Below are 24,193 nucleotides of genomic sequence, written 5' to 3'. Positions count from 1 at the left end.
AGCGCGTTCCCGTTGCACGAACCTCACTACAACCAGTAAGGCAGGTTCTTTTTTCCCATGTAAAAGAGAAGTAAATTTAGACCAGGAGTTATTAACTGTCCTGCTTAAGGTTATTTGGCCCCGAAGCAGATGAGCTCTGCCTTCATACCAGGTCTGATTCATTCCACAGCACCACGTCATGTTATGGCTGCTAATAATTTATCCCTTAAGTTACCTTAGAGGGTAAATAATGAGTTACGACTTGCAGACTTCCGCTTTAAAGAAGAAATGGTAATCATGGTTACGAATTACACAGCCTCATAGTAGTTTACATTTTCTAGTTTTACATTTTTTGCCTAAGTTCAAAAGCAATGCATGTTCATTGAAGTCAATTTGGAAGAAATTGGAAAGCACTAAAGTAGAATTTCCAGATAATATTGGGGAGTCGAATTAAGTTGGAATTTCAGATACATAACGAATAATTGTTTTGCATTTTTATTTACTAAATCAGGCAACTTTAAAGAAAAAGAAAGCTCGCCGATACCACCATCAGCCGCAAACAATCCTCTTAATGTTTTGGTGCATGCTTCTGTGACATATACCTAAAGCGATTTAAATCGTATTGTACTCTTTTCTCACCTCCTCTTTCCACTTAATCTGTAGTTAACATTTTTTTCTGGTCAAATATCCTTAGCACAGTGCATATCCGCACTCTATGTGCATAGGAATCCCCCTGGAGATCTTGTTTAAAATGCAGATTTTGATTCTGGAGGTCTGGGGTGGGCGCAAGATTCTGCATTTCTAACAAGCTCTTAGGTGATGTCAGTGCTGCGGGTCAGTGGACCAACACTTCCAGTAGCGAGACCTTAGAGTCTGGACAACACCTGTTTACACTGGCCTCATAGTATTCTACCCTGAAACTCCAATAATCTCTTTACGCCCTGTTATTGGTTACCTCAAGTGTGTGAGATCAATTAGGCAGCTTTGGAACAAGAATAGGGACTAGAACCCAGGAGGTATCGTGAGAGGTCACGTAGACCCCCAAACGGCGGGCACCATTTACAATCAGAACTGCGCTCCACACTTGTCTCAGGGGCCTCCCTCATCCCATCGCCTAGTCCGCAGTCCGCGTCTCAGGACTCAATTTCCCTGCGGGCCGTTCCCGCAAACTCCGCCCCGCCGTCGACGCCGCCGCGAAATCCCGGAGTGGATTTTGGGAAGGGGCGCGCGAGCGGCGCACTGGGCATGCGCGAGCGCGTCCCGGGCCCGGCGAGTCGAGCGTTCAGGTAGTGCGCCGTGGCGCCGCCTGCGACCTGCAGCTCGCTCGCCGCACTTCGGAGGCTTCGACTGCCTCTCCGACCCACGTAGGGCCCGGACCCGGGCCTCCTTGTGAACAGCGTGCCGGCTTCGCCCCACGGGTTCACCGGCTGGCTGGGCTTCACGCGCCGAGGCCGCCGCAGTGACCCCGCCCCCGTGCCGAGGATGTGAGGCGGGCCGGGCGTCCCCACACCGGGCCCAGGCGCCGGGAGTGGGCGTCTGGGCAGCGCCGGGCGATGGCCCTGCTGCTGGTGCTCCTCGCCTCCTGGGGCCTGGAGCAGTGAGGGGGCCGGTGGGCGTGGGCCTTGTGGCCTCGGGCGCCATGGAGGGGGTGCTGTACAAGTGGACCAACTATCTGAGCGGTGAGTGGCCGTGCCGAGCCGGGGGCGCGCCGGTGGCCGGTCCTTTGTCTGCGCGGCTGGAGGGCGGTGTCTGGACCCTTTCTAGGGCCGGGGTCACGGCCCTTTCCTGAGGCCAGCGCGGAGCGGGAGTATTTCCCAAAGCAGTTCTCTCACGGGACCGTGTCGCCGTGCAGGACGACACGGCCCTCTCTTGGGGTTGGGTAACAGCTGTGGCTGCCCTTTCGTTTCAAGGAAGGCTACAAAGAGTGAGATTTGGGGTGACTTGAAAGGCACGGTGCTCTCGATGTCAGCGGGAGGAAGGCGCAGACGCCCCGCCGTGGGGTCCTCTGGCAATCTCTTGAATTTTGGCGAAGGAACCGTACTCCCTTGGCTCGCAGCTAGGTTGGAAGGTTTCAAAAGAATGCCGGCAGTAACCTGGAATTCCACAGCGGAAAGATCCTTTATCAAAGTCCTCAGTGCAAACACTTTCCCTTTGTCACCTTCAGAGTCATCTGCGTGCACACCAGGGTGTCAGAGTCCCAAATCCACAGTTTCAAAGCTCTGCACAAGGCTTTTTATTTTCTCATTGAGCATTTCCTTTTGTTTTACAGACTCAGAAATTACCGTTAAATGAATGCAAATATTTGCAACTTTCTTGCCGTGCCTTACAGATTGGCTTTAAAATAGTCCCCGCCCTTTTTTCTAGTTTGTGGAGGTAAAAGCTTTATATCTTGAGAAGGTTATAACTATTCTACAGCTGTGAAAATTATTCAGAACGATCTTTTTTTTTTCATGTGTGCTACTAGTATTTAATACAAGCCTACTATGTGCTGGAAACTCTGCTGGCCACTTTTTTGGAAGTAAACTTTTTATCATACAAAATGAGTTAGGTCTTTAAAATTTTAAAGGCAGTGTGTTTGAAAGCAGAAATGTTCCCAGTGTCCCTTAGAGTGGGTGAGAGACGTTTTCCTTTCTTTTGTGGGATAGTTTTTAAAAGGTTGTAGTATGGTAATGCGCCGGGCGTTTTAAGAATGGGTATGTGTGGGAGGATCGGTTGGCATAGTAACTTCGAGGAGGTCACACAGCACAGCCAAAGGTGCCCCTATTGGGCGTACCCAGAATCTCTTCTCTTTGCCTAGTGTAATTAGCAGTGAGTTCACTTGTTTTTTTCTGTAATCATTAATAGAGACTAAATGAGAAGAGGTTTTTCTTGTTTGCGTCAAGGACCTTCAGTGATGTCTGCAATTAGATTAGATGAGAATAACTCAAAGCTAGGCTTTGGTTTAGTGGATGACAGAGGCTGATCAACACTGCTAACCTAAGGGGAGGAGGCTCGACTTGGCAGTTTTCCTTCTGAGATCTCTCTAAGCTCTCAGATGCATATACTTGAGTAAAATTTAGTTGCTGGTCCTTCACTCCTTTCCATTACACACACTTTTTTTCATTCATCTTCAACATTCTTCTTTTTTTCCCATTCTTCCCCATCCCCAACTTTTTTTGTTGTTTTGTGGGGTTTTTTTCCTCCTTTTCCTTCTCCTTTCTATATAGAAAGTTTAGTCTCTTGATACAGTAACTATTTCCTGGTAGTGAAATGCTTTTGCTGTTGTTATTGCTGACTGTCCTTGTGTATCCTTCAATAAAGCAGAACTCTCTAGAAGGATCTTTTGGAATCTTTGTCATGTGATTCCTATCTGTTCTGTTGGAAGAGAGTCTACCTTTTCTTCCCAAAGTAAGAGAAGTTAATGCTGTGAGTGGTGCTAGGGTGGAAACCGTGAAGAAGAGGGCACTGGAGCCATTGCGAGAGACAGCTGTCTCTACGTGATGCTGCTTGTTCCCTTAGCCCACGTGCCCCGTCCTTGTAGGCATACTGTTCATAGAAGCGCATCACACCCCTGGGTATTTTCCAGATACACATAGAATGATGGTTCGGCATATTCTCTCTTTTTAAGAGATAAATTTACTTGGGAAAGAAATGGTAATAACCCAGGAGGATCACATGCATTCTTGTTTCCTCCACCCTCCACTTTTCTACTTGGTCTTCCGAAATGAGCATGTTGTGTTAGTGACAAGTTACTTTTTCTTTTTCTGAAGTTTGTTTTTAAAAGTAACTTTTTTTTCTTGTAGGTTTGCGCATAGTAACTTTAAAATACATATAATCCCAATCAAAGTTTTTATTCATTCTGAATTTTTCTCCAAAGGTAGTACATAACCCATGCCTCTGTTTGTGTGGTTTGTGTATTTGTCATGCTGACAGCTTGATATAGGATGCCTTGTGTCGAATTTAAGTGAAGTTAGGAAATCAGTTTATCACTTGGTCTTTTGAATCCTTAGGGGATGTTGTTAATTTCATTCACCGTCTACTGTGCTAGGCACAGGGGAAGCAATGTTGAACAAAGCCTATGCCCTTCTTGAGCCTACAGTGTGGTGGGGGAAGAAAGATATTTATTGGTTAAGTGGTTAGAACCATGTTTCATTGTGTGCGATTGGGAAGGAGGGAGGGCAGAGAGGCTAGTATGGGTTGTTAGAGAAAGCTTCTTTGAGGAAAAATTTAAGCAGAGTCTGAAGGATAAATCAAGCTGTTAATGTTAATAGTTGGGTGGAGAGGCCAAGGCAGAGTTGTAGTCAGAGGAAATAAAGAAGAACTTTTCAGGCACAGGGAATGCCAGTGTCAAGGCCCCAAAGCAGAATGGAGACGTGCGAGTTTGAGGAAAGGAAAGAGGACCCATCTGGCTGAGAGCTGAGGAGAGTGAGGCTCCAACAAAGATGCAGGGGTGTGCGGGAGGCCAGATATTTCTGGGCCTCATAGGCTGGTTTAAACACTGTAATGTCATTGTGTGTGTGCATGTGGGCACATGCATGCGTGCATCTATGAGGGAAAGAGAAATAAGATTGTTTAAAAGCTTACTCTGGCTTTAGCGTAGCATAGAACGTTTTCTGGTTACATCTTTGTATCTCTTCTGCTGCATTTATTGTACTTCACTAAATACTACGTTTTATTCTTTTGTGAGCTTCTTTTGCCTCTTGAATTTTAAATCGATAGGTATTAATTACTGAAAGTTAGAATTCATCAAGCCCTGATAATAGCATCTGAGGTTTACATGAGTGTGTTTCTAGAATGCAGAAAGAGAAAAGAAATCTCTTCCTTTAAATGCTAAGTGTATTCAGGTACTCTATCCTCCTTCAGTGAAAAATACAAAAAAAAAAAAAAGTTTACGTGTATTTTCTTTTACAGTCTGGTTTCATCCTGCCTTTTGGACATTCTGGGATTTGGTGCCAGTACCTTTCTTTAGATGTTAGAAGATTAAACTTGGGATGAAAAGAGAGTGAATTAAAAACATGTTACAGATTCCCATGTTGTGTGAGACATACTTCTAAAGAAGCACTGTGTTTGTTATTTGTGTCTTTCAAGACCTAAAAGTTAGTCAAGGAGTATTATACATGTAGGGCTACACATTAATGCTCTAGAACACTGGTTCAGGAGTCAGAGAGACCTGAAGCCTGGCAAACAGCCTTATTACTGCCAACTGCAGGGTCACTTTAGCATTCTGAGCCTTAGTGTCTTCCTCCATTTAAAATAATGGGATTTGGAGGTGGAGCCAAAATGGCCGAATAGGAACAGCTCCAGTCTACAGCTCCCAGCGTGAGTGACGCAGAAGACGGGTGATTTCTGCATTTCCATCTGAGCTTTGAAGAGAGCAGTGGTTCTCCCAACACGCAGCTGGAGATCTGAGAACGGGCAGACTGCCTCCTCAAGTGGGTCCCTGACCCCTGACCCCGGAGCAGCCTAACTGGGAGGCACCCCCCAGCAGGGGCAGACTGACACCTCACACGGCCAGCCAGGTACTCCAGCAGACCTGCAGCTGAGGGTCCTGTCTGTTAGAAGGAAAACTAACAAACAGAAAGGACATCCACACCAAAAACCCATCGGTACAACACCATCATCAAAGACTAAAAGTAGATAAAACCACAAAGATGGGGAAAAAACAGAGCAGAAAAACTGGAAACTCTAAAAAGCAGAGCACCTCTCCTCCTCCAAAGGAACGCAGCTCCTCACCAGCAACGGATCAAAGCTGGACGGAGAATGACTTTGACGAGCTGAGAGAAGAAGGCTTCAGACGATCAAATTACTCCGAGCTACGGGAGGATATTCAAACCAAAGGCAAAGAAGTTGAAAACTTTGAAAAAAATTTAGAAGAATGTATAACTAGAATAACCAATACAGAGAAGTGCTTAAAGGAGCTGATGGAGCTGAAAACCAAGGCTCGAGAACTACATGAAGAATGCAGAAGCCTCAGGAGCCGATGCCATCAAATGGAAGAAAGGGTATCAGCGATGGAGGATGAAATGAATGAAATGAAGCGAGAAGGGAAGTTTAGAGAAAAAAGAATAAAAAGAAATGAGCAAAGCCTCCAAGAAATATGGACTATGTGAGAAGACCAAATCTACATCTGATTGGTGTACCTGAAAGTGACGGGGAGAATGGAACCAAGTTGGAACACACTCTGCAGGATATTATCCAGGAGAACTCCCCCAATCTAGCAAGGCAGGCCAACATTCAGATTCAGGAAATACAGAGAACGCCACAAAGATACTCCTCGAGAAGAGCAACTCCAAGACAGATAATTGTCAGATTCACCAAAGTTGAAATGAAGGAAAAAATGTTAAGGGCAGCCAGAGAGAAAGGTCGGGTTACCCTCAAAGGGAAGCCCATCTGACTAACAGCGGATCTTCTCTCAGCAGAAACTCTACAAGCCAGAAGAGAGTGGGAGCCAATATTCAACATTCTTAAAGAAAAGAATTTTCAACCCAGAATTTCATATCCAGCCAAACTAAGCTTCATAAGTGAAGGAGAAATAAAATACTTTACAGACAAGCAAATGCTGAGAGATTTTGTCACCACCAGGCCTGCCCTAAAAGAGCTCCTGAAGGAAGCGCTAAACATGGAAAGGAATAACCGGTACCAGCCGCTGCAAAATCATGCCAAAATGTAAAGACCATCGAGACTAGGAAGAGACTGCATCAACTAACGAGCAAAATAACCAGCTAACATCATAATGACAGGATCAAATTCACACACAACAATATTAACTTTAAATGTAAATGGACTAAATGCTCCAATTAAAAGACACAGACTGGCAAATTGGATAAAGAGTCAAGACCCATCAGTGTGCTGTATTCAGGAAACCCATCTCACGTGCAGAGACACACATAGGCTCAAAATAAAAGGATGGAGGAAGATCTATCAAGCAAATGGAAAGCAAAAAAAGGCAGGGGTTGCAATCCTAGTCTCTGATAAAACAGACTTTAAACCAACAAAGATCAAGAGACAAAGAAGGCCATTACATAATGGTAAAGGGATCAATTCAACAAGAAGAGCTAACTATCCTAAATATATATGCACCCAGTACAAGAGCACCCAGATTCATAAAGCAAGTCCTGAGTGACCTACAAAGAGACTTAGACTCCCACACATTAATAATGGGAGACTTTAACACCCCACTGTCAACATTAGACAGATCAACGAGACAGAAAGTTAACAAGGATACCCAGGAATTGAACTCAGCTCTGCACCAAGCGGACCTAATAGACATCTACAGAACTCTCCACGCCAAATCAACAGAATATACATTCTTTTCAGCACCACACCACACCTATTCCAAAATTGACCACATACTTGGAAGTAAAGCTCTCCTCAGTAAACGTAAAAGAACAGAAATTATAACAAACTGTTTCTCAGACCACAGTGCAATCAAACTAGAACTCAGGATTAAGAAACTCACTCAAAACCACTCAACTACATGGAAACTGAACAACCTGCTCCTGAATGACTACTGGGTACATAACGAAACGAAGGCAGAAATAAAGATGTTCTTTGAAACCAACGAGAACCAAGACACAACATACCAGAATCTCTGGGATGCATTCAAAGCAGTGTGTAGAGGGAAATTGATAGCACTAAATGCCCACAAGAGAAAGCAGGAAAGATCCAAAATTTACACCCTAACATCACAATTAAAAGAACTAGAAAAGCAAGAGCAAACACATTCAAAAGCTAGCAGAAGGTAAGAAATAGCTAAAATCAGAGCAGAACTGAAGGAAATACAGACACAAAAAACCCTTCAAAAAATTAATGAATCCAGGAGCTGGTTTTTTGAAAGGATCAACAAAATTGATAGACCGCTAGCAAGATTAATAAAGAAGAAAAGAGAGAAGAATCAAATAGACGCAATAAAAAATGATAAAGGGGATATCACCACTGATCCCACAGAAATAGAAACTACTATCAGAGAATACTACAAACACCTCTACACAAATAAACTAGAAAATCTAGAAGAAATGGATAAATTCCTCGACACATACACTCTGCCAAGACTAAACCAGGAAGAAGTTGAATCTCTGAATAGACCAATAACAGGAGCTGAAATTGTGGCAATAATCAATAGCTTACCAACCAAAAAAAGTCCAGGACCAGACGGATTCACAGCCGAATTCTACCAGAGGTACAAGGAGGAACTGGTGCCATTCCTTCTGAAACTATTCCAATCAATAGAAAAAGAGGGAATCCTCCCTAACTCATTTTATGAGGCCAGCATCATCCTGATACCAAAGCCAGGCAGAGACACAACCAAAAAAGAGAATTTTAGACCAATATCCTTGATGAACATTGATGCAAAACTCCTCAATAAAATACTGGCAAACCGAATCCAGCAGCACATCAAAAAGCTTATCCAGTATGATCAAGTGGGCTTCATCCCTGGGATGCAAGGCTGGTTCAATATACGCAAATCAGTAAATGTAATCCAGCATATAAACAGAACCAAAGACAAAAACCACATGATTATCTCAATAGATGCAGAAAAGGCCTTTGACAAAATTCAACAACGCTTCATGCTAAAAACTCTCAATAAATTAGGTATTGATGGGATGTATCTCAAAATAATAAGAGCTATCTATGACAAACCCACAGCCAATATCATACTGAATGGGCAAAAACTGGAAGCATTCCCTTTGAAAACAGGCACAAGACAGGGATGCCCTCTCTCACCACTCCTATTCAACATAGTGTTGGAAGTTCTGGCCAGGGCAATTAGGCAGGAGAAGGAAATAAAGGGTATTCAGCTAGGAAAAGAGGAAGTCAAATTGTCCCTGTTTGCAGACAACATGATTGTATATCTAGAAAACCCCATCGTCTCAGCCCAAAATCTCCTTAAGCTGATAAGCAACTTCAGCAAAGTCTCAGGATACAAAATCAATGTACAAAAATCACAAGCATTCTTATACACCAACAACAGACAAACAGAGAGCCAAATCATGAGTGAACTCCCATTCACAATTGCTTCAAAGAGAATAAAATACTTAGGAATCCAACTTAACAAGGGACGTGAAGGACCTCTTCAAGGAGAACTACAAACCACTGCTCAAGGAAATAAAAGAGGATACAAACAAGTGGAAGAACATTCCATGCTCATGGGTAGGAAGAATCAATATCGTGAAAATGGCCATACTGCCCAAGGTAATTTACAGATTCAATGCCATCCCCATCAAGCTACCAATGACTTTCTTCACAGAATTGGAAAAAACTACTTCAAAGTTCGTATGGAACCAAAAAAGAGCCCGCATCGCCAAGTCAATCCTAAGCCAAAAGAACAAAGTTGGAGGCATCACGCTACCTGACTTCAAACTATACTACAAGGCTACAGTAACCAAAACAGCATGGTACTGGTACCAAAACAGAGATGTAGATCAATGGAACAGAACAGAGCCCTCAGAAATAACGCCGCATATCTACAACTATCTGATCTTTGACAAACCTGAGAAAAACAAGCAATGGGGAAAGGATTCCCTATTTAATAAATGGTGCTGGGAAAACTGGCTAGCCATATGGAGAAAGCTGAAACTGGATCCCTTCCTTACACCTTATACAAAAATCAATTCAAGATGGATTAAAGACTTAAACGTTAGACCTAAAACCATAAAAACTCTAGAAGAAAACCTAGGCGTTACCATTCAGGACATAGGCATGGGCAAGGACTTCATGTCTAAAACACCAAAAGCAATGGCAACAAAAGCCAAAATTGACAAATGGGATCTAATTAAACTAAAGAGCTTCTGCACAGCAAAAGAAACTACCATCAGAGTGAACAGGCAACCTACACAATGGGAGAACATTTTCGCAACCTACTCATCTGACAAAGGGCTAATATCCAGAATCTACAATGAACTCAAACAAATTTACAAGAAAAAACAAACAACCCCATCAAAAAGTGGGCGAAGGACATGAACAGACACTTCTCAAAAGAAGACATTTATGCAGCCAAAAAACACATGAAAAAATGCTCACCATCACTGGCCATCAGAGAAATGCAAATCAAAACCACAATGAGATACCATCTCACACCAGTTAGAATGGCAATCATTAAAAAGTCAGGAAACAACAGGTGCTGGAGAGGATGTGGAGAAATACGAACACTTTTACACTGTTGGTGGGACTGTAAACTAGTTCAACCCTTGTGGAAGTGAGTGTGGTGATTCCTCAGGGATCTAGAACTAGAAATTCCATTTGACCCAGCCATCCCATTACTGGGTATATACCCAAAGGACTATAAATCATGCTGCTATAAAGACACATGCACACGTATGTTTATTGCGGCATTATTCACAATAGCAAAGACTTGGAACCAACCCAGATGTCCAACAATGATAGACTGGATTAGGAAAATGTGGCACATATACACCATGGAATACTATGCAGCCATAAAAAATGATGAGTTCATGTCCTTTGTAGGGACATGGATGAAATTGGAAATCATCATTCTCAGTAAACTATCACAAGAACAAAAAACCAAACACCGTATATTCTCACTCATAGGTGGGAATTGAACAGTGAGAACACATGGACACAGGAAGGGGATCATCACACTCTGGGGACTGTTGTGGGGTGGGGGGAGGGGGGAGGGATGGCATTGGGAGATATACCTAATGCTAGGTGATGAGTTAGTGGGTGCAGTGCACCAGCATGGCACATGTATACATATGTAACTAACCTGCACATTGCGCACATGTACCCTAAAACCTAAAGTATAATAATAATAAATTTAAAAAAAAGAAACAAAAAAAATGAAATAATGGGATTTACTAGTTTATAATTGTATGAACAGTTAAAAATTTATTAGTACTTACAATGTGCCAAGCACTTTTCTAAACATTTTACATGGATTAACTCAGTCTTTGCAGCAATTTCAAAAAACAGTTGCCTTTATTATGCCCATTTTCCAGATGAAGACACTGAGGTATAGAGACGTGGGTTTGCTGAAGGTCACACAGCCACTTATTAAGTGGCTTCAGAGTCAGTGCTCCATTAGACAATATTTTTAAAGGTCCTTCTTGCTTGATCATTATGTAATTCTAGCTGATTCATAATGTACGTATATTTAAAGTATGTTTGACCTAGAATAGCAGACTGTTTCGGGGGTGGGAAGTGGGGAGGAATTCAGGAGTGAAGAAAGCTTTGACTGCCCAATGTTGTGCATATGTTTTGCCATGAGGAAATTTTCTAACCTGTGCTTTCTACTTCGTAGTTTTAGGTCCTTTTCCTGCCCACTCAGCTGATAGGAGGGCTGCTATCGTGCACTCCAGCCAGCCACAGGCTGCTTGTGCCTCTCCAGCAGGTTAAGGCTCAAGCACATTGCGTTACTGCATTCTGAAAATAACAAAAGCCTGCATCATACTGGCCAGATGGTTTTCATTAAGGATGTGCTATAATTTTGTTTCCCCTCAGGTGGAGGAAGGTGACTCTTGCCCTATATACTAGTGCTGTGTAAACAGTACCAGGAAGACATCTGGAATGTGAGGATTCTTGGTTTCACAACCACTGGTCAACCCTTTTTGTTGTTGTTAACATTTTAACATCTTTATGGAGATAATTCATAAACCATAAAATTCATCCATTTAAAATGTACAAGTCAGTGATTTTAGTATATATAAAAAGTGTAACTATTACCATGATCAATTTTAGAACATTTTCATTATCCCAGAAAGAAACCCAGTACCCATTAGCAGTCACTCCTACACCTGCCCTTCCCTGTTGGCAACCACTAATCTGTCTGCACAGATTTGCCTCTTCTAGGCATTTTATATAAATGGAATTATATAATATATGGTCTTTTGTGGCTGGCTGCTTTTCCGTAGCATAATGTTTTTTTTGGATAGCATGTATCAGAACTTCATTCCTTTTTATTACCAAATAATATTTCATTGTATGTGTATACCATATTTTGTTTATCCATTTTCAGTTGAAGAATATTTGGATTGGGCTGTTCTTTTTGTTTTTGTTTTTCTTGGTTATTATGAAATAACACTACTGTGAACACTCATGTACAAGTTTTTGTATAGACATGATTTCATTTCTCTTGGATATCTATAATACCTAGGAGTGGAATTGCTGGTGTCCTATGATAACTCTTTATTTAATAATTTGAGAGACTACCAAATAGTTTTCCAAAGTGACTGCACCATTTTACATTCTCATCAGTAATCAAAGAAGTTTCCTTCTTCACATTCTCATCAACCTCATTATCGTCTTAGCATAGCTATCCTAGTAGTGGGATGTGAAATGGTATCTCATGGTTTTGATTTATATTTTTCTGACTTAATGATGTTGATTATCTTTTTATATGCTGATTATCCATTTGTATATCTAGTTTGGAAAAATGTCTGCATTTTTTGCCCATTTGTTTGGGTTATTCTTTCATTATAGAGTTGTAAGAGGTTTCTTTCTTTTTTTTTTTTTTTTTTTTTTGAGACAGAGTCTTACTCTGTCACCCAGGCTGGAGTGCAGTGGTGCGATCTCCGCCTCCCAAGTTCAAGCGATTCTCCTGCCTCAGCCTCCTGAGTACCTAGGACTACAGGTGTGTGCCACCATTCCTGGCAATTTTTTGTATTTTTAGTAGAGACGGGGTTTCACCATGTTGGCCAGGCTGGTCTCGAACTCCTTAGCTCAGGTGATCTGCCTGCCTCGGCCTCCCAAAGTGCTAGGATTACAGGTGTGAGCCACTGTGCCCGGCCAAGAGTTCTTTATTCTGGATATAAGTTCCTTGTTAGATAGATGATTTGCAAATACAGTTGACCCATGAACGGTGCAGGAGTTGGGGCACCAATCCCCACAGTCAAAAGTCTGCATGTAACTTTCGACTCCCCCAAAATCTTAACCAGTAGCCTGCGAATAACCAAAAGCCTTATGACCAAAAGCTTTATGAATAACTTTAACAATTAACACATATGTTATATGTCATATGTATCGTATACTGCATTCCTACAATAAAGTAAGCTAAAGAAAGGGTTATGAAGACAATTATAAGGAAGAGAAAATACATTTACTATTCATTAAGTGGAAGTGGATCATTGTAAAGGTCTTCATCCTTGCTGTCTTCACATTGAGGAGGCAGAGGAAGAGGAAGAGGAGGGGTTGGTTTTGCTATCTCAGGATAGCAGAAGTGGAAGAAAATCCGCATGTGAACTGTTGAAATTCAAACCCATGGTATGCAAGGATCAACTGTATTTTCTTTTCTGTAGGTTGTCTTTTTCATTTTTTCTTGGTATCATTTGCAACACAAAAGTTTTAAATTTTGAGGTAGTCTAATTTATCAATTTTTTCTTTTATTGTTTTTGGTGTTACATTATCTTAGGAAACCATTGCCAAACCCAAGGTCATAAAGATTTAAGGTTTTCAAAATAGTTTTTAGCTCTTACATTTAATTCTCATCCATTTTGAATTAATTTTTGTGTACGATATGAGGTAAGGGTACAGCTTTTTTTTTTACATAGATATTCAATACTCAACTCTTTACCATGTAATTTATGGTTTCAGTGATAAAGTCACAAGCCAGCATTGCACCGATTCTTAAATGTAAAAGGTTGGAGTCAGAGAGCCCTGAGTTTGAACTTTTGCCCCACTACTTAGTAGTGCTAATACCTTGAGCAAGTTACTTAATCTTCCTAAGTCTCAGTTTTAAAATGACAGCAATAATAATAGCCGTACCTAGGTTTGTTAAGAATATGTAATGGATATTGAGCTTACTGTTAGCAGTTTCTGGGCCGTGCCCATTAGTGTCAGACACTCTGCAGACATGCTCCACTGTGTACCAGGCAGGTTCATAGTTCACTTTAAGGGTAGGTTAATTAGATCACTGTTTTGATTAATGATGCCCAGAAAATTTAGTCTCTGTGTATTCAGCTTTCTATTTGCAAATTGTGGTTCCTCATGGATTCTTTTTCATGTAATTATTGGCCATTGCTGTCTCTTCCATTGTGAAGTGTCTGTTCAAATCTTTAACCTATTTTTAAAAGTTAATTGTTTTTATTATTGAGTTGTGAGAGCCCTTTATATATTCTTATTTACTTATTTATTTATTTATTTATTTTGAGAGGGAGTGTTGCTCTGTCGCTCAGGCTGGAGTGCAGTGGCGCAGTCTCGGCTCACTGCAACCTTTGCCTCCCGGGTTCAAGCAATTCTCTGCCTCAGCCTCCCAAGTAGCTGGGATTATAGGCGCCTGCCACCAAGCCCGGCCAATTTTTTTTTGTATTTTTAGTAGAGATGAGGTTTCACCATGTTGGCTAGGCTGGCCTTGAACTCCTGACCTCGTGATCCACCCTTCTTGGCCTCCCAAAGTGCTGAGATTACAGGCATGAGCCACCTCGCCCGGCCATATATTCTTAATTAAAATTCCATTGTAGATCGGGCATGGTGGCTCACACCTGTAATGCCAACACTTTGGGAGGCCGACGTTGGCAGATCGCTTGAGGCCAGGAGTTTGAGACCAGCCTGGCCAACATGGTGAAGCTCCGTCTCTACTAAAAATCAAAAATTAGCTGGGCATGGTGGCACACGTCTGTAATCCCAGCTACTTGGGAGGCTGAGGCACCAGAATCATTTGAACCCAGAAGGTGGAGGTTGCAGTGAGCTAAGGGGTTGCAGTGAGCCAAGGTCATACCTGTGTTCCAGCCTGGGCAACAGAATGAGACTCTGTTGCAAATAAATAAATAGATAGATAGAGTGAGACTTTGTCTCAGATGGATAGATGGATAGATGGGTGACAGAGCAAGACTGTCGCAAATAGATAGTGTAAGATTCTGTCTCAGGTAGATAGGATAGGATAGAATAGATAGATAGATAGATAGATAGATAGATAGATAAGGTAGAGAAATAATGCCCAGAGGAATTAAGTAGTGTCCTCAAGATGACATACTTGGATGTTATGAGTCTGAACTTAAACCATAGTTTCCTCACTCCGTTGTCTTGAGTTAAGGTGCTGGTAGGACATATGAGAAGCACTGTGCAGAACAAATAAATATTTAGTTTGGTAGCTCAAAGCGCACAGGAGAGGTGACCTACATCTTCTAGCAGAAGGTTTTAAAGAGAATTTGATATAATCTATTGTAACTATAGTCTTCTTACCATCTACATGGTAGACTGTCCAGTAGTCTGTCACTCCTTGAGGCTGGGATCTTTTCTCTAAATCTCCAAACCTGGCAAACTACAACTGCTCAGAAAATGCTTTGTGAATTAATTAATGGTAAATTAAGAAGCCTATAATTTAGCTAATGCTTGGGTAACTGTTACAATGAGGAGTGTTTCTTCTTTCTTCCCTCCTCCCTAGCTACAACAGAACTCTTAACTGACTGACCTGGCAGAGGAACCCAAGGCTTTGCTGTCCACATCCCTGTTTGGAACTCCCCTAGAGAAGCTGAGTGGGGGAGGGCTCTAATGGGATGAGGTGTGGCTGAGCGTTCAGGTTGGATATTGGAAAACACCAAGGCTATGGAGGTGTCAGGGGTAGTAAATGAATAGCTCTGCTTTGCTTCAATTTAAAATGGTAGATTATTTCACTATTAACATATCTATATAGCATACATAATATATGATATGATAATATATATGGGTTTTGAACGTAGAAACCATAATTTATAATGAATAAATTGTCTTGACTCAACATTTCAGATTGTCAGTCCTGTCGAGACATTTAATTTCACTTTTTTTTCTTGGCATTAGTTACTTTCTCTGTTTTTATTTAAAAAAATTTGTTTGGAAACAGGGTCTTGCTATGTTGCCCAAGCTGATCTTGAACTCCTGGCCTCAACTGATCCTTCTGCCCCATGAGCCACTGTACCTGGCAGTGACTATCTCTTGAATCAGATTCTGGGAAAGATGGGAATTTTCTGTTATTTTGTGTTAGGATAGGTTTTGAAAGCTGAGAGAGACTTCTAGGCATCATCTAAACTCCAGCTGAAATTTCGTAGAAAAGGAAACTAAAGCTGAAAGAAGTTAAGGGACTTAACCTTTTCTTTCTCCCATTCTGTTTCCCCTTTATTATGGTCACTAATTTTTCCTCTTATTGTTAATGAAAAAGCACCTTTCCTTCCCTTTTTTTCTTTACTTTTGGCTAACTTTTCTAGAAAGAGTTTAAATAGTCCCTTTTCATTTTTTTTTTCTGCATTTCTACACAACAGTAGTTCTTATGGATTTTTTTTTTAAATCTTCAACTTTAAGTTCAGGGGTACATGTGCAGGTTTGTTACATAGATAAATGTGTGCCATGGTCGTTTGCTGTACAGGTCATCCCATCACCTAGGTATTAAGCCCAGCATTCATTAATTTTTCTGATCCTCTCCCTCCCCCAACCCCCTCTTAAGGATTTTAAAAATTCACAATATGTTAAATTTTTAATTGTTTTTCCTGTCAAACAGTAAGATTATGAACTTCTGCTTTCCCAGAACGCCTTAATTTTTAAGGCAAAAGTTCTGAAGGAACTGTGGCAGACTTAAAGGCAGAATGATATACTCTAGCATGAGGCTAACTAGTAGGCATTCTACTAGTTGTTTATTTAAGAGTCATTATTGGGCCAAGATGTAATAAGCCCATTGTAATGATTACAATAAAAAACTGAACAAAATACAACAGTAGAATATTGCATTTTTTTCAAATGTACATGGAACATTCACCAAGATAGACCATATTCTGAGCTATAATAGAAACCTTGCCAAAACTTGTTAAAAGAATGTTCTGTGTCTTTAATAGAAGTAAACTACAGATTAATAACAGATGTAGAGAATCCCCTGAAATATTAGGAAATTAAACAGGACACTTCAAAGTAGCTCGTGGGTCAAAGAGAAGGTCTCCAAGAAAATTGGGAAATATTTTGAACTTAAAATGAAAGCACAACAGTGGTTGACCAAGGGTAAAGGGAGACGGGAAGGCTTGATCAGAAAGGAGTAATACAAGAGAATTTTGGGGACAATTTTGGTAGAATGGAATTTTCTGTATCTTGATTATTGCAGTGGTTATTAAAGGACTATGCATTTATCAAAACTCAGAATTGTTCGTCAAATAATGAATTTTATTTTATGTAATTTTTAAAACTTTTATGTGTCTGTTTAATGTAGTACAGTTTTTCATAGTGATGTGTTTGGATGAGCCACTTGTCACAAGGCTGCTGAAAGAAAAATGAAGGGAAGCTACAGTACTTTCTAGTCAGAAGTGGGTATACTTCTTTCTAGTCAGAAGTGGGTATGACTCAGAAGTAATTCCTTTTGGTTTGGATCTTTAAGGGAACAGGAACATCTCCATTTAGAAATTTTGACTTAAAAATGGGGGTTGCTGTTGGGAAATTAAAAAAAAAAGAAATTTTAGTGTAAAATTAACATGAGATATGCCAGTTTAGATCCAAATATAAGTGCATTTTTTGGAGAAAATTATGCTCATTGAAAACATGTATTGTTCAACATTAATTGAACTGAAAAGCCTTTTGGCTAAGATTTTTTAAAAGTAAATTTTACACAGTTGTTTGTCCATTAAGTGTAGAAAGGCATTTGCACTATGTGAGAAAAGAATAAGCTGGTAGCAGTTTTGGAATAGTGATTTTTAAATCTTTAATTTCTTTGAACAATGTTTTGTAGTTTTCAGTGTTTTACACTTATTTTTAAAAATTTATTCTTGGCCGGGTGCGGTGGCCCATGCCTGTAATCCTAGCACTTTGGGAGGCCGAGGTGGGTGGATCACCTGAGGTCAAGAGTTCGAGAACAGCCTGGCCAACATGGTGAAAGCCCGTCTCTACTAAAAATACAAAAATTAGCCGAGTGTGCTGGCGGGCGCCTGTAATCCCCGCTACTCAGGAGGCTAAGGCAGGAGAATCGCTTGAACTCGGGAGGCGGAGGTGGCAGTGAGCTGAGGTCGCGCCATTGCACTCCAGCCTGGGCAACAAGAGTGAAACTCTGTCTCAAAGTAAACTAAAATAAAATAAAATAAGATTTATTCTTAAGTAGTTTATTCTTTTTGATGTTGTCATAAATGGATTTGTTTTCTAACTTTCATTTTCAGATTGTTCATTGCAACTGTACAGAAATACAATTTTAATTGTATGTTAGTCTTGTATCCTATCACCTTGCTGAACTCATTTATTCTAATAGGTTTTTTTTAGTGGCTTCCTTGCATTTTGTTTTTGTTTAAATATATAAGAGCATGTCTGTGAGTAGAGCTAGGTTTGCTTCTTTCTTTCCAATCTAGATGTCTTTTATTTCACTTATTGACTAATTGCCTTGGCTAGAACCTTTAGTACAATGTTGACTAGAAGTGGTAAAAGCAAACATCTTGTCTTGTTTCCAGTCTTTGAGGGGAAGCATCCTGTTTTTCACCTTATACACGTTAACTATGGGTTTTTTGTGGATGCCTTTATCAGGTTGAATAAGTTCTCTTCTAAGTTTGTTAGGTGTTTTTATTATGAAAGGGTGTTAGATTTTTGTCAAGTGCTTTTTGTACGTTTAGTGAGATGATCATGTGATAGTTTAGAGCTTTTGTGTTTGCAGAAAGACCCAGTTCACACAGGCTTAAAGTAAAAAGGGATATTTATTGGTTCACTTAATGGAAAAATCTAGGGGGTGTCTTACCTTCAGGAATGATGTGGGCTGATCAGGGGGTTCAAACAATATCATCCAGATTTTCTTCCTTCTCCTTCTGTCCCTCAGATCCTTCCAGTTCCATTTCCCTTTGTGTGTGAATCATGTTTAGGTCCCATGTGATGGCAAACTGCTGCAGGCAGCTGCAGGCTAACATTCTTAAGACCAAAGAAAAAAGACAGTCCCCATTTCTTTATGCCTTTCCCCAGTCCCAGCAAAAGTCCCAGAATTGTCTCTGGTTGGGCACATTCTGGAACTATCATTGAGGATAGGGGATGTGAAGCTTCATTTAGGCCTAAATCACATACCCAACCTGGAGCTGGTCACCCCAACCCAAACCTTATGGTTGGAGTGTGGAGAAGGGAGTTTTCATCAATGGAAAAGTACTAGGTAAATGCTGGATTGCAAAAATAAATGTCAAGTATGCTTTCTGTAGTGAAACAATCCAGGATAATACAAAGCGTATGAAATTGGTATTTAAATACTCTTTTTTTTTACCCCCTACCCCATCCCTGGCAATGATAGCTAACATGAGCTAAAACTCTCCCCTGCTCATTGAAGTTTCATGTCTAATCCTTCCCAGCAGGGAATTTGGGTGATACCACATTGCAACTCTAATAGAGGATGGCATAAAAGAGGGTGGAGATTGGAGAGGAAGATAGTCTAGTGGTCATCTAAGGGAGCAGGGAGTAGTACAGACCAACAGTTTTCATCTGCCCTTTAGTTACCGTGACTGATCATTTCTGAGATAACTGCATATTAATTTAAAATAGAAACTGGATTAATGGTCTCTTTTTCATCCATGCCTCTTTTCTCTACAATTCATCATTCCTGGGCTGTATCCCAGTTTCCCAGCACTGGACATTATGAAAGAGCAGTGTGTCCTAATACTAATCTGAACTCTCTCCATCACTCTGCATTTAAATTTTGTCTAATAGGAATGAGATTTCTCTGGTCTCTTAATGTGCCTTTTGAAACTGCAAGATGCCATATATTGAACATCCCTTGTATAATTATAACCTCCCCTAGATGAATACAGAACCTGTTATAAGGAAGGTAATATTTCAGTTGCTATTATAATTTACCAGCTACTTTTTTTTTTTTTTTTCTTTGAGACAAGGTCTCACTCTCACCCAGGCTGGAGTGCAGTGGCATGATCATAGCTCACTGTAGTCTCGAACTCCTAGGCTCAAGCAGTCCTCCTGCCTCAGGTGCATCACCTTGCCCAGCTAATTTTTAAAATTTTTTGTAGAGACAGGATCTCACTGTGTTGATTAGGCTGGTTTTGAACTCCCAGCCTCAAGCAGTCGTCCTGCCTCAGTCTCCTAAAGTGCTGGGATTACAGGAGTGAACCACGGAGCCCAGCCTTCAAGCTGCTTTCAAAATTTACTGCAGCTGTGCTTTGGGTGGGGTTGAGAGCTGCTCTTCAACATTTTTCAGATTCTTGTAAGATAAAACTAGTTTAGTACATTTTTTCAATTTTAGGACACTTTTTTTTTTCACATTTCAACAACTCTGAAATCAAGAAGCATCTTAGAACCTGTGCTATGTCATTGTTTAATTGGTAGAGTTTTTTTCTTTCTTGTGTCATGTAAAATAATGGTGTGTCTTAAAATTGATGATGTGATGGTTTATTCTGGTTGGATCTGTAAGGATGGTGTGGAGGTGATTAACATTTGAATCAATAGACCTTGTAAAGTAGATTGCCCTTCCTAATGTGGATGAGCCTTATCCAATCAGTTAAAGACTTGAAGAGAACAAAAAGACTGAGTAACAGACAATTCCTCCTGTGACCGCCTTGAGCTGAGACATTGGCCTTTTCTAGCTTTCATTGGTTCTTCTTGGGTCTTGAGCCTGCTAGCATGGAACTTAACTGTGAGCTCTCCTGGCTTGCTGATTGCAGATCTTGGGACTTCTCAGTCTCTAGTCATATGACCCAGTTACTTACAATTTCATTACATGCACACATACCCACCCACACACCCTTATAATATCTTTACACACACACCCTGACGCCCTACTGGTTCTTTTTCTCTGGATAACACTCACAAATACAGATGTGTCCTAAATTTGATAAAATACAGTAATGGAGGCTGTTCTAAATGCCTTCTACACAAAAGTCATGGTGGATTTGGGGAGTGTTCACACCAACCAGCATCATGGGAGTTGAGCTGTTCACACCAGCCAGCGTCATGGGAGTGAAAAGATGCTGTTGTTCTATACCAGGACAGCTTTCTGGGAGTGGGGAGCCAAGGTTTGGGAGCTTTTGTGCCTCAAGGGGCAGTATAGAAAGATAGAGTTTTCTTCCCAGCTCTGTTGTGTACTTCCTTTGTGACCCTAATTAGATCACTTAATTTACATGAGATTGGTTTCCTTATCTATAAAATGTGCTGGTTGGACTGTGTGATTTCAAAGACCTCTTCCTTTTCTCAGGTTCTCAGAAATTGACTCTTCTATTTCAGTGAGGGGAGGTGGCCTAAGATGTAAATAAACACTTTTGCAAAGGGCTGAAACATCACCAGTAATGTCTGACTCCTGGAGCACTGATTCTCTGCCCAACAAGATACAGTCTGAGGATTGATTTGGTTTTCCAGGTTGTAATGTTTGTACAGGAGTGGTGGCCTTCACAGTTGAGTTTTTGTAGAACTTGAAGCCAAGGTCTAGAGGCATCACCTTTTTTGTTTGTTTGTTTGTTTGTGACAAGGTCGCACTCTCACTCAGGTTGGAGTGCAGTGGCACAGTCATGGCTCACTGCAGCCTCGACCTTCCAGGCTCAAGCAGTCCTCCCACCTCAACCTCCTGCTGGGACCACAGGTGTATGCCACCACTGTCGGCTAATTTTTGTATTTTTATTAGAGATGGGTTTTGCCATTGTTGCCCAGGCTGGTCTGGAACTCCTGGCCTCAAGTGATCCACCCACCTTGGCCTCCCAAAGTAGTTAATATTATAGCTGTGAGCCACCGTGCCCTGCCAGCATCACCTTCTGAAATAAAAATTTACAAGTTCATCCCAAGAAGTTTGCCAGCCAGGAATTGATTTGTGCTAGTGTAGAGATAAGGCCTAAGGGTTCCTGACCTGCAATAAAGGGTCTAGGTCTCTGGGAAGGAAATCCTCCATATAAAATATAATAAGAGCAAAAGCCATAGTTTAAGAAAAGATTACTTATCTTTGGTGAGAAGATAAGTTCAGATATTATGGGAGAGTGGATGCTGAGAATTAGTGTTTATTTAGTTTTATTTTAAGAAGTAAGAGACATGGTACCTGGCAGTCCTGAGTATTGCGCTTTCTGGAAAAGCAGACCCTGATTAAGTAAATGATGAGCAAAATATGTTGCCTACTTACCCAACTCCTTCACATAGATTTAGTGCTGACTATTCAGGCTTCTGATTACTGTGTAGTTCCTTGTTCCATAATCTTGGGCTGGGAGTGCTCCAGGAAGTGCAGTAGCCTCCTCCTATTAAAACGTAATAAAGTGATACCGTTGGTGTCCTACCCACTTGGTTTGTGTGAGTCAAACCCCAAGGGCCCATCAGATGTCTGTAGCTGAGCAGCCCTTGGGGCTCTGCCTTCTCTCTGGCTTCCTTAGCCATGGCAGTCCTGTGAGAGAAATGTATCCCTAAAGGGCTGTGGCATTTCAGAGAAAGAAAAGAACTGCATCTGACTGAGGAGGACTGAGAAAACAAGGTTTACGCAGAGATAGTCGGGTATGATTTTTTTTTTTTTTTTTTGAGACGGAGTCTCAAAAAAGATCTCGACTCACTGCAACCTTCGCCTTCCGGGTTCAAGCGATTCTCCTGCCTCAGCCTCCTGAATAGCTGGGATTACAGGCACTTGCTGCCACGCCCAGCTAATTTTTGTATTTTTAGTAGAGATGGAGTTTCACCATGTTGGCCAGGATGGTCTCCATCTCCTGACCTCATGATCCACCCACCTTGACCTCCCAAAGTGCTGGGATTACAGGTGTGAGCCACCGCGCCTGGCCAGGATGACATTTTATAAAGAGATCCAGTTGGAGCAAAAGTTCAGAGACAGAAATACAGCACATAAGTGGTTTGACTGGAACATAGGGTGTGTGAGAGGACTAGATAAGATGCATATTTCTACTACACATGGTTGGTCCCCTGAAATTCTCCAATATTGAAGTGAATGTAGTTAAGCCTTGAATGTTTTAAGATACCTCATTTCAATGGATCAATACTAAAGAATAAGTCAAACAATGTTACCTTTTCCTAAGGGTCATAGGATTCTAGACAGGCTTCTTAGTTGGCACTCTGTATGACATTAGTTGAAAGGACCTTGTCATCTTTGTTGCCTTATTTCTAAGTTTTGGATAATTTTTCTTAGAAGAGAGGAAGGCAAGCATGTGATAACAGTAATGTTCAGGACATCCTAATTATTCGTCTTCGAAAAAGTAAAAATCACAGACTACTGGTACTGTATTAGGAAAGAAATAGAATACACATCTCATTTATTTCTGTAAATCCTATTACCTAGAGAGTCATTAGTGTAGTTGTTGCTTATCCTTCCAGACTTCTGTAATCATGTGACTAAAAAATATATACCTCTTTGGGCATTTTTAGTTTTACAAAAATGGGATAAAACATACAGGTTTTTCTAACTTAATTCTTTCTCTTAGAATATTGCTGGCGATGTAAAGCTCCTTGGAGCTAACCCAGTATCCTATATTAGGCTCTATTTCTGTATCTTGGGAGGTAGTTCATACACAGGCAGTAATTGCAATGATGCTCTTGCTTTTGTTTTCAGGTTGGCAGCCTCGATGGTTCCTTCTCTGTGGGGGAATATTGTCCTATTATGATTCTCCTGAAGATGCCTGGAAAGGTTGCAAAGGAAGCATACAAATGGCAGTCTGTGAAATTCAAGGTGAGAAATCAAGCAACTTGCAAGTTTTATTTTTCTTTCTGTTTTCCCTCAAAAACAAAAAAGCCCCTGGCCCCTGCATACCTTTCTCTGCTGCTCCCCTAGTACAGACCAAGGGACATAGTGTTATGTGTCAAAAGAAAGCCTTGCAAATACAACCCAAAACTGTAGCCAGCTTTTATAAGGAGATTGGCTAAGAGGTGGTCAAAATAGATGAGAGCAACGTGCTTCACTACTCAACTAGCACTCATTCCTTAGTGACCTGCTCACTTGGGACCAGTGGCTATTAGCAAAACTTAAAGTCTTTACTGCAGCATCAAACACTTTTGTGTTTAAATCAGGATGGACACACACATGCCCTCCACCAAAACAAAACAAGCAAAAACCTAACAGACTTTCAAATAGTCTTTACTTCTTGTTTTTGTCTTGAGACATGCTGAGAAGGTGTGGCTCAGAAGAAAAACAGATTAAATGGGAATTTAGGTAGTGGATGTGGGTGAAAGACTTTGGTTTGCTTGTTTCTTCTCCTAAAGGCCTCTGAGAAAATTCTCACACTTTTGGTCTGACTTTTCAAAGGAAGTAGAAGATGGAAAAGATTGTATTTTTGATTGTTTCCCAATAGATCCAAGGAGATAAAAAACATACCCTTGTTTCTTGGCCTCAGAGCAGCCTACTTAACACACACACCCACTGAAAGAGAGATTCCTTCTCTATTCTGATAAGAGGTCAGTT

At 41.0% G+C, this 24,193-nt stretch overlaps 1 protein-coding gene across 2 annotated transcripts in view; it reads left to right on the top strand.

The window, feature by feature from the left end:
- Positions 1–1,223: 1,223 nt before the first annotated feature.
- The window catches only part of PLEKHA8 (pleckstrin homology domain containing A8), a 61,433-nt gene continuing 38,463 nt past the window's right edge, over positions 1,224–24,193 (top strand). Inside the window, exons 1-2 of one of the 2 annotated variants that reach the window (XM_054560572.2) lie at positions 1,224–1,658; positions 23,348–23,464. In XM_054560572.2, the coding sequence (XP_054416547.1) occupies positions 1,619–1,658; positions 23,348–23,464 (157 nt within the window). In that variant the 5' untranslated portion in view covers positions 1,224–1,618. The remainder of the gene's footprint in view (positions 1,659–23,347; positions 23,465–24,193) is intronic. The other variant, XM_002818088.6, reaches the window with a different exon arrangement.

Source organism: Pongo abelii, chromosome 6 (assembly GCF_028885655.2).
Source record: "Pongo abelii isolate AG06213 chromosome 6, NHGRI_mPonAbe1-v2.0_pri, whole genome shotgun sequence".
Lineage (NCBI taxonomy): Eukaryota > Metazoa > Chordata > Mammalia > Primates > Hominidae > Pongo > Pongo abelii.
This window is presented reverse-complemented; position numbering and strand designations above follow the sequence as displayed.